This window comes from Oncorhynchus nerka, linkage group LG28 (assembly GCF_034236695.1).
Source record: "Oncorhynchus nerka isolate Pitt River linkage group LG28, Oner_Uvic_2.0, whole genome shotgun sequence".
NCBI lineage: Eukaryota > Metazoa > Chordata > Actinopteri > Salmoniformes > Salmonidae > Oncorhynchus > Oncorhynchus nerka.
In genome coordinates, this window is record NC_088423.1 from 45,079,329 (window position 1) to 45,090,965 (window position 11,637).

General features: G+C 46.6%; 1 protein-coding gene across 1 annotated transcript in view; it reads left to right on the forward strand.

Annotated features, from left to right (window-relative positions):
* The window catches only part of LOC115113277 (synaptopodin 2-like protein), a 13,264-nt gene extending 2,040 nt beyond the window's left edge, over positions 1 to 11,224 (forward strand). Inside the window, exons 2-4 of the mRNA XM_029640780.2 lie at positions 963 to 1,114; positions 2,248 to 2,990; positions 4,880 to 11,224. Of these exons, the coding sequence (XP_029496640.2) occupies positions 963 to 1,114; positions 2,248 to 2,990; positions 4,880 to 7,569 (3,585 nt within the window). The 3' untranslated portion in view covers positions 7,570 to 11,224. The remainder of the gene's footprint in view (positions 1 to 962; positions 1,115 to 2,247; positions 2,991 to 4,879) is intronic.
* The last annotated feature ends 413 nt before the right edge of the window (positions 11,225 to 11,637 follow it).

Below are 11,637 nucleotides of genomic sequence, written 5' to 3' on the forward strand. Positions count from 1 at the left end.
AATTGTAGATCATAATCCACATGGAGGTGAGTTGCACAGGAGCTTAGGACGTCAGCTCACCTTATCTGAACAGACAGCTGTGTCTGTGGTGGCCAATCTGAAAGCGTATGACCCCTGACCTCAGAAATGGAGGCGGAATAATCATGTTATGTGTGTGTGTGTGTGTTTGTGTGTGCACATGTGAATCTGCACGTGCGTGTGTGTGTTTTGATACAGGGGCAGCAGCCAGGAGCTAAGACCACAAGGTGACTGATTGCCTTATCAATGTCCCCTTGCTCAAGTAGCAACACAAAGTCAGGGCCACTTTGATAGGGTTAACTAACTGGGACCTGTGATATAATTACGGGTCAACAATGTCAGCCCTGAATATTCTTATAGTGATGAATTGGGTTGAACCCTGTATACCCGGCCTCAGATCCAAACAATGAAAACGTGCACAGTATTTGTAGCCCTAACCTATTCAATATGCAGATGTTTTCAGTATCATATCCTAGAGTAACCTCTAGGGGTCTAGGATAAATAAATTCCTCTGCAATATACTAGGTATTACACAACTTACATGTACACAGTATAATAGCATAGGACTGGTAAGCTGCTGCCTATCGGTTGACCCTGTACACAAATAGAGGGAGAGTACATGGGGGAGTAGAGGTGCTGGCTAGCATTTCCCTGATAAAGTGGGTAAGAGGGTTTCACTTCTGCCACAGGTTGTGGGCAATGTCTGTAGCACGTCCAAGCTGTCAGAGCAAGTCATCAAGACTAGACATCAAGAGCGGCTTTGTCATGCTCTCCATGCAGTATCACTTGTCATGTAATAGGAGAGATGACAGAGATAAATAGTTAGAGAGGGAGAGTGATCGTTAGATAAAGAGATCGTAATGAAGAGAGAGTTTCGTAATGGGTGCTGTTGGCAGTCTCATATTGAATACTGTGTGTGATATTTTGCATCTCTGCTGGTGTAGGTGCGTAAGCGCAGTAAGGCGTGCAGAGCAGGACTGCGGGAGGGTGATGAGCTGGTGTCCATCAACGACCAGCCATGTGGAGGTCTGTCCCACGCCCAGGCCATGACCATAATCGACAGCTCCCCAGGAATACTACACATCCAGGTCAAGAGGTCAGAGAGCAGTTACAATCACCATTGATGGGTACACCTGTCTGTCAAATAACCCTGCTGCTAACACATTGTTTTACATACTATATTAGCATAAAGTGCTACTCCATCATAAAGTTTTACTCCATCGTGAAGGGCTACTTCATCATTAACTTCAGGATTGGTGGGTCCCCTACGGAATGGTTGCGCTAACGTAGGCTAATGCGATTAGCATGAGGTTGTAAGTAACAAGAACATTTCCCAGGACATAGACATATCTGATATTGGCAGAAAGCTTAAATTCTTGTTAATCTAACTGCACTGTCCAGTTTACAGTAGCTGTTACAGTGAAATAATATCATGCTATTGTTTGAGGAGTGCACAGCTTTGAACATGAAAACTTATTAATAAACAAATTAGGCACATTTGGGCAGTCTTGATACACATTTTTGAACAGAAATGCAATGGTTCATTGGATCAGTCTAAAACTTTGCGGATACACTGCTGCCATCTCGTGGCCAAAATCAAAATTGCAACTGGGCTGCAATAATACATTATGGACTTTCTCTTGCATTTGAAAGATGACTAAAGCAAGGTTGTATTATCTTTTACCAGATCTATTGTGTTACATTCTCCTACATTCCTTTCACATTTACACACACTTAAAAGAGTTTCCTTTCAAATGATACCAAGAATATGCATATCCTTACTTCAGGGCCTGAGCTACAGGCAGTTAGATTTGGGTATGGGTATGCGAAAATTGAAAAAAAAGGGTCCGATCCTTAAGCGGTTTTAAGTTTTACTCCATCATTACATTTTAATCAATCATTAAGTTTTACTCCATCATTAAGTTTTACTCCATCATTACATTTTAATCAATCATTAACTTTTACTCCATCATTCATTTTTACTCCATCATTACGTTTTAATCAATCATTAACTTTTACTCCATCATTCATTTTTACTCCATCATTAAGTTTTACTCCATCATTAAGTGCTACTCCATCATTAAGTGCTACTCCATCATTACGTTTTACTCCATCATTACGTTTTACTCCATCATTAAGTGCTAAACCATCATTAAGTGCTACACAAATAGGATAAGCCAGAACAGTATTACCAACAATAGTTAAGTAACCGTGAATTTGCTCCTACAGGGCACCGGCAGGCTTCCAGTCCGTGGTGCTATTGACCCGCGCCCCATCACCCCGTATCGACAAAGAGTACCGAGCCACCCTGCGCGCCATGTCCCCCTCCTCCAGACTGCACCACACAGCCACTGTCATGGAGGTCCCCCATGGCAGGTCCTCCCTCCTATCCCCCATGGTGCGCAGATGCCTCACCTCGCCCCCAGGCAGCGAGGCCTACTACGGGGAGACAGACAGTGACGCAGAAGTGGCCGCCAACGAGAGGCAGAGGAGGCAGAAGCACAGAAATCCCAGCAACTTACCCGGAAAAGCCTTCGGTAGAGCCTCCCCGGAGGGAGGGGAGACCTCAGAGTTTAGCGGCTATGACAGTGCCCCAGATGCCCGGGTCTACCCAGGGCTCCTGGGCCACGGGTTACTGGATGGCAGAGGAGGGGGGGAGGGCCTGCCAGGGGTGGCCCGCAGGGAGGTGATCTACCAGCCCCCTCCAGGGATGTGGTCCTCCCAGACCTCCACAGAGACATCCTCCATCATCTCCTCGGTTGAAGACCAGGTCTCAGGGCAGGACAGAGTGATGGAGGAGGACAGAACCTTCCAGGAGCCATCCAACGTTGTCCCACTAGTGTCACCCGAGAGGGCAAAGGAGGCCATGCAGCTGAGCTCCCGTAGGCAGATGGTGCCCATGGTGGGGCCTATAGACACCCCTCTGGACGAGGAGCTCAGTGTCACCTACATGGACAAGGCCAAGCAAGCCAGTGAGTAAACAAATCATGACCCATGGGGTGATACGGGATTTGTTACTGTAATGGCTAGTTGAGGTTGTCACTGCATAACAAATGACATTGTCCTCTCAGGTAAAGGCAGAGTGTTCCCCATGAGGCAGCATTAGCCTGCAAGGGGCCATTTCGAGGCGGTCCTTTCTACGTAGAACAGGGGCTATATTTGTTCCCTGGTTCAGTTGCCCGGTAACCTGAGCACTGCATGTATGAACTGGGAAAAGCATTTCCATGCAGCTGCTATCTGGTATCAAATAGCAGAGTCCTTCTCCCCTGTCTCACTTTCCCTCTTTGACCACTTTTATATATCACTTCTGTCCTTCTCCTCCACTATATTCCCCTCCATTGTTCATGTCTGGCTACATCTCGCTAAGACTGAAATAAAAACAAGGGTACGTTTAAGAAAAACATACATATTTACACGTATAAATAAGACACGTGTAAAAGTGAGTAAACAAAATACGATCACATTCCATTCATACACATATGAATATACAAAATACACACACGTGGTGTCTTTGGCCGGATGGTTAGGCACCGATACACCAATAGCTAATAATAGTGAGGCGGGGTTGCCCTCTGCTCTGATCAGTCTGTCAGGCAGCTGATGTATGGACCAGTGACCTGGGCTAACAGCTGAAGAATGCATGTTTGTGTATCAGAGTTTAAGAGGTTTGCTATGGGATGACGTTTCGTCACAGATGTTTCAAACGCTACACTTAGTCCAAAGGAACACAGAAATGTATGGTTTTCAGATAAGGCCAAGAACGGATCAGTAAAATGAATCAATTATGTCGGTGTGAGAAAACATATCAGCCACAAAAACTCATTTTGAAAAGCCACCTAAAGCAGGATCACATAAGTAGCTGGAGTCTTTTTGTCAAGCAAAGACGATCCCTGGACAGATGGACTAAATGATTAAAGGGAAATTCCATATATAAAAATGCTTTGTTACAATAACAGAGAATCTCTGTTATCTACTGTAGAGTATGTGATCATTTCATACTTTATGCCAATAATAAACTCCTGACAAAGTACATAAATGGAAAATAATTACAACATGTTCACCTGTCAGTCGTCAACTTCAGGACAGGGAGGGCTGAGACTATTCGAAGAAGTTGCTTTTTTAAGAAGTTATTGAAATAAAATGCCATTAATCCCTAGGTGTCCCTAATTACAGGTTGACATTCACATGTCCTGTTCAGGGACACTGCCGGTGACAAATTAAATAACAAATCCTTACATGGTTGGGCACATTGGGATCATAGATTTAGCCTCCCTACGCTAATTAAAACCATAACAAATTAATTGAAATGTACAACCTCTGCCTAGATGATGGGACTTTCTGTTAACACTCACTTTCTGCTATTTGGTGAAGTTAGTAGCTGGGAACTAGGGATTTTTCCATTACCTTGGTTAATGTGAAAAGCCTGTGGCTTGCCAGTCATTTGACCAAATGTGCTCTGGTAGCATCTTAGAAGATGGATGCTTGTTGAAGACTCTCCCTGTTGTTTTTAGAACCGGGTGTCATGCTGAGTTCTCCATTTAAAGGTTACATCTGGTCGTTCATCACTAGTAAAAAAAAAATCCCCCTTTACTGTCGTCAATGCATCAAAGTCCACCCTATAAAAGACTATCCCGTGGTCTTTTTGTATATAATATGTTAGATTCAGTTCCAATTTAAGTTAATCAGTTCAGATGAATTATAACTCCTATTAAAGAATTGAAAATACATTTCATCCAGAGCTATTTAAAAAATGTAGCGACTGGACTGAAACCAGAAATGACCGTAACCAAGATGACATAGAAACAGTAATAGCATTTCTACAGACATGCCCACCCTAAAACATGCTCTCTGACCCCTACAGAACTGAACCGGGGTGACACGGTTCAAGACAAAAAGGTGAAGGAGGCCAGAACCAAGTGCCGCTCTATCGCCTCCCTTCTGACAGACGCCCCCAACCCCAACTCCAAGGGCGTGCTGATGTTCAAGAAGCGCAGGCAGCGCTCCAAGAAGTACACGTTGACCAGCTTCGGCAGCGTGGACGAGGACATGCAGCACAATTCCCCAGAGGAAGATGGTCTCTTCCCAGGAAGCGAGTCGGAGTTTGATGAGGATGGCTTCTCGGCTGCCCCCGACACCACCTGGGACAGTGACTACCTGGATGCGCTGGAGAAGAGGGCGACCGCAGGTGGAGAGCGAGGGGACGGGGCAGAAGATGCCCCCAGTCTCGGCCTGAGTGACATCTCTGGGAAGGGCGCCCAGCTGTTTGAGCAGCAGAGGAAGAGGGCGGCCGAGCACGCCAAGAAGGTGGCTGCCGCCCAACCTCAGATAAGGACCCAATCACCGAACCAACTACAGATCCAGGAGCAGCCTCAGCCATATGCACAGAGCCAGCCCCAGCCAAAAACACAACCACAGATGTACCAGCCTCAGCAGCCTATGGCACCACCGCCCCCTGTAGCCTTCCAGGAGGAGGCTCGGTCTGTGGCAGAGGGGCCTATGGCACCGGCCCCAGCTGCTCCTACTGCCTACAGCATGGCTAATGGAGACGTCGCCTACTCTCCAGTGAGCACGGCTGGCGTGGTGATGTCACCCTTGACTGTGGCATCCAACCCAATCACCACCCAAGTGTCGATCTTAACCACTCACATACCTCCACCCCAAACACCGCTGCCAGAACTCTCCTTCAGCTCTGTTCTCAACAGAACAGCCCGCCCCTTCAACCCAGGGTTCGTGACCAACCGAGCCGCCACCGCTCCTGTTGTGTTCCGCCCCGTCGTCACCAAAAGCGCCCCGCGCCCGGCGACCTCGGTGTCTATTGTAGGACCTCCCTTCTCCACCTCATCAGAGCCGCCTCCAAGTGGTAATCCTGCCTTCTTCTCTCCCCCGTCCTCTGTGTGCAGAGGACCCTTCTCCACCTCAGCCTCAGCACTGGCGACTCATCCTCGTCCTGCCTTCTCTGTGGAGAACCTGGCAGAACCATCCATGCCCTCTGTTCCACAGGCTTCCTTCACAGCCATACCTCCACCCCCAGCACAATTCTCAGGTGGCCCCATACCCCCACCTCCAGGATCATTTGCCAATATACCCTCAATTCCACCCTCATCACCATTCTCAGGTCCACCCCTACCCCAAGCCCCAGTCTCAGTGGCTCAATCAGCCCCAGCTCCAGTGTCTTTGGAACCCATACACCAACCTCAAGTTTCTGTTGCCCAGATGCCCCAAACTTCTGCCTCAGTTGTCCCACTCCCAAACCCCACAACTCCAACACCTATACTCAGATCCCCCATGTCCAAGGTCCCACCTGCCCCTGGTGGTCGTACCGGCATCCTCCTGGAGGCTCGTCGGCGCAGCGGCAGGAGGCCCATGTTTCGAGTACCTGCTGAGAAGAAGAACTCTCCCAACCCTGACCTGCTGAACATGGTGCAGAACCTGGATGACAGGCCCCACTACAGAAGCTACTCAGAGAGTGTGATGGGCTTTGAGTCTGGTGCAGAAGAAGACCAGGGTGGTGAAGTCTGCCGGGGAAGGATGCCTCCACTGGTGGCCCCCAAACCTAGGGTCATCCACGAGGCCCCTCAGATCCCCCAGGAAGAAGGCAAGGGGGCTCAGCTGTTTGCCCGCAGGCAGAGCCGCATGGACCGGTATGTGGTAGACACTCCACAGGAGACCACCTACCGGCAGGAGGTCTCCCACCCAGGGGTCGGGCCCCAGGATGCTCCCAACCCCAATATCAACTCACAGTGGAAGTTATCCCCCAACATCCGCGCTCCCCCGCCTATCGGCTACAACCCTCTGCTGGCCCCTTCCTGTCCTGTGGGGCCACAGAGAGATACCAGCAGGTCTGACAGGGGGGACTGGGTAGGCAAAGGAGGGATCGCCTTTCAGAGGGAGGGAATCAAAGCTCTGGATTTCATGAGAAGGCAGCCTTACCAGCTCAACTCAGCTATGTTCGGGGGTAGTGTTGCCAAGCTGTCGGCGATTCCCTCCTACCAGGACCAGAGGCAACAGCAGGGAGGGTACACTACTATGGTGGGCAGCACCATGACCCCTCCCAGACAGATCCCAGTCAAAGCGGCCCGTGTGTATGAGATCAAACGCTTCTCCACACCCACGCCCATGTCAGCCCCGAGCCTGGCCCCCACCGTGATCGCTCCTCGCTCAGCCACAACGCTGGGAGAGCGCCTGACCCGCTCCGATATGATCTCCCCAACCCCTGCTCCTCTCTCCCCACCCCCTGCCCCTTTCTTTGCCCCAGCTCCTGTCTCTGCCTCACCTTCCGTCCTTGCTCCTACCTATTCAGGGGGCCTGCCTGGACTGCCCAGAATCAATGTTACCCCTGTCCGCAACCCCATCCCCATCCCAGCACCCTATCCTGGAGTGTCCTACAGTGGGCTCCAAGGAGCCAAGCAGTTTCAGAGTGCCCCTGAGCTTAGTTTCCTTGCTAACCTTCCCACTCCCCTAAGGGCGAATGCCATGCAGGCGCCAAAACCCCGCTTCATCGCCACCAAGGTGGGCGTCCAGCCGTGTGTGTGGAGACCAGGTGCCATGTGATCAGGTGGGAGTGGGAGACCTTGTCTGTCACTAAGAACTGGTCACATCTCAGCCATAAAACAAATATCTGCAAAACAATAAAGTAAGAAGGTGGTCAAATACTGATCAATGAGCTTGTTCAGTACCTAACAAAAATGTTTTTATGAGTGCCTTGCAAAAGTATTCACCCCCCATTTTTCCTGTTTTGTTGCATTACAACCTGTAATTTGAATTGATTTTTATTTGGATTTTGTAATGGACATACACAAAATGGTCCAAATTGGTGAAGTGAAATGAAAAAAAAAAAATACAAACGGAAAAGTGGTGCTTGCATATGGATTCCCTCCCTTTGCTATGAAGCCCCTAAATAAGATCTGGTGCAACCAATTACCTTCAGAAGTCACATAATTAGTTAAATAAAGTCCACCTGTGTGCAATCTAAGTGTCACATGATCTGTCACATGATCTCAGTATATATACACCTGTTCTGAAAGGCCCCATAGTCTGCAACACCACTAAGCAAGGGGCACCACCAAGCAAGTGGCACCATGAAGACCAAGGAGCTCTCCAAACAGGTTAGGGACAAAGTTGTGGAGAAGTACAGATCAGGGTTGGGTTATAAAAAAAGCGGAAACTTTGATCATCCCACAGAGCACCATTAAATCCATTATTAAAAAATTGAAAGAATATGGCACCACAACAAACCTACCAAGAGAGGGCCACCCACCAAAACTCACAGACCAGGCAAGGAGGGCATTAATCAGAGGCAACAAAGATACCAAAGATAACCCTGAAGGAGCTGTAAAGCTCCACAGCAGAGATTGGAGTATCCGTCCATAGGATCACTTTAAGCCATACACTCCACAGAGGTGGGTTTTACAGAAGAGTGGCCAGAAGAAAAGCCATTGCTTAAAGGAAAATTAAGCAAACACGTTTGGTGGTCGCCAAAAGGCATGCGGGAGACTCCCAAAACACATGGAAGAAGGTACTCTGGTCAGATGAGACTAAAATTTAGCTTTTTGGAAAACGCTATGTCTGGCACAAACCCAACACCTCTCATCACCCTGAGAATACCATCCCCACAATGAAGCATGGTGGTGGCAGCATCATGCTGTGGGCATGTTTTCCATTGGCAGGGACTGGGAAACTGGTCAGAATTGAAGGAATGGTGGATGGTGCTAAATACAGGGAAATTCTTGAGGGAAACCTGTTTTAGTCTTCCAGAGATTTGAGACTGGGATGGAGGTTCACCTTCCAGCAGGACAATGACCCTAAGCATACTGCTAAAGCAACACTTGAGTTGTTTAAGGGGAAACATTTAAATGTCTTGGAATGGCCTAGTCAAAGCCCAAAACTCAATCAAATTGAGAACAGACCTCAATCAAATTGAGAATCTGTGGTATGATTTAAAGATTGCTGTACACCAGCAGAACCCATCCAACTTGAAGAAGCTGGACCAGTTTTGACTTGAAGAATGGGCAAAAATCTTATAGAGACATATCCCAAGAAACTTGCAACTGTAATTGCTGCAAAAGGTGGCTCTACAAAGTATCAACTTTGGGGGGTGAATAGTTATGCACGCTTAAGTTTTCAGTTTTTTTGTCTTATTTCTTGTTTGTTTCACAATTAAAAAAGATTGTGCATCTTCAAAGTGGTAGGCATGTTGTATAAATCAAATGATACAAACCTCCCAAAAATCTATTTTAATTCCAGGTTGTAAGGCAACAAAATAGGAAAAATGCCAAGTGGGGTGAATACTTTCGCAAGCCACTGTATTAAGTGTGTTGGATTGTAATCATTTGAAACCCTCACTAAATGAATGGTTGATTGCTGAAAATCAGAAATGTGTTTCCATTCATTTGATTATTTTCAACCCTTTGGTTTGTGCAGGTAATTGGCTATCAAAACGTCACTAAGAACTAGCCTCATACGAACCATCCTGATCTCGCAAGATCAGGATGGTTTGCATGAGGTAAACTAAGCACTATGATAGACTTTAAATCATAGTCATCCATGTGATTGCAGTCACAAATGAGCTTGCTTGTCGCACATGCTGTTGCTGACGTGTGTTTGTCTGGTTTGTCTGTTGAATCATTGTCTATCAGGACATTTGAATAGAGAATTTGGTCCAGTCACGTCACACATACACAGTCGTCTACCCACTGTATGCCTGTCCTGGAGGAGGTTGTGTAAGGCTTATCTTTCTACACATTCAGCTAAATACTGTTTAAAGGGCCATGGTAGTGAGAAAGTCTGTACTGAATTATTCTTTGAAACTTGAAATGTTGACATGTAGGATTTATTTTAAGAAATATCACAGGAGGATTGCTGAGTTCCTGTGTCTTCCCTCTCTGATGCGAGGACAGAGGAGGAAGAGGTGAGGCTAACACAGAGAGTGGTGAAAACAGGGAGGGGGTCAGAGCAGCGCTGATTCAATGTGAGCACCATCAGACGAGTGCCAAGCACCATGATGCTTCACTCAGAGGAAACCACTGACATTTGGACCTCTCCAAAAGAGGTCATTGCTCATTTTTCATTGGGCAATGGCTAGGTCTAATATTTAATGGATCTAGGGCTGGGGTTCCCTTCCAGTCCGCTTAAGCCTTCCTTGGAAGATGAGAGGAGGGAGAAGTTCTGTTAGACCTCTCTGCATTCTGAGTGTTTGTGTTGGTGGTCAGATCCCTGGCTCCCAGTGGTCAGCGAGAAACGCTATCTGTTTTGGCTGGGCTCGTAGTCAACAGGTGTCTTGCTATCCTGTCACTGCCTATTTGCAGAGCTGATCAGACAGCGAACCGAACTGGATGAACACATTAACCTAGCACTTCCCAGACTAGTGTGCCCTTTCTGGATGTCTGGTGTCCATGCCACCGCTCAAGTTGCATTAAAACAAATGACACTAATGATGGATGTGTATTTTTTTTTTTTGTGACTGAAGTGTTAAAAACACGAGAGGGGCTGTGGATATGGAAGCAGCAGGGACATATGGTCCCTGCCAAATGTTTTAAAGGGGTTTGGTTATAAACCCAGAGTCAAGGTCCTCACTGGCATTTAGAGGAGGGGAGATATGTCAAAGTGTGAAATGAGAGAAAATCTTTAGTTTGGATTTGTCAAGGATTTCCCACAGCCGTTAGAAATGACAAGAAAGTGACTAGGAAAGCCTGGGTTCGTTCTGAGGCCTAGCGAGGGAGGAGGATAGAGAGAGAAGAGGGACAACCACATTGGTGCCTCTGAAACATGGAGGTGATCAGGTAGTGTATAAAATGGGAGAGTTGACAGAGAATGAACCCAATCATGAATGGGACCATAACCGTTCATATTATTCTAACCCTGAACACAGCTGATGGCAATTAACTGCAAATACACACAGGCTTTTGGATATGGATACGACCCCCATTCACTGACAGGGTTCATGACTCATACCTTTCTGATGGTGGTAAATGGTTGTTATTTTTAGTTGTTTTTCAAATGTATAAATCTAATTTAACCCAACAGGGTTGTGTTGTGTTTATGCCATTATGGGTTTTAAAGTATGCAATATGTTGTGCATATGTGTAAAAATACAATAATAGACTTATAATTTGAGTGTGAAAATGTCTGTTAATAATGAAGCCGCAGTAAGAGCTTTTCACTGACTGAGAGATGAGCCATTTTTAGAGGAATAAAACATAGACATGTCTCCAATTGTCTGAATCATTTGATTCCACACTGCTCCCTGTCGTTCACTGTGTGACACTGCAATTATCAGATACACAATATTATTGTACGACAGAAAACCAGTCTAGAACAGGGTAGAAATCGACATGCAAACACAATGCCTTGTTTCCCCAAAACAACACATTTTTATCCAATTCAATTACACCATCGGAGTATCTATCGTCTGTCTGTCTGTTTTAGAGAATGCCCATGTGATATTCAAAACATTTACAGTAAACCCAATTATAACACAGATTCTACAGCCAGAAATGTGTCTTTAAATTGTAAAAGGTAGCCTAACAAACATGCTACCTACCAACTGAATAGAATTAAGATAAGAGTTCAAATGAATATCAGTTCCAAGAAGCCAGTACAAAATTAGACTTTTCCTTGAAA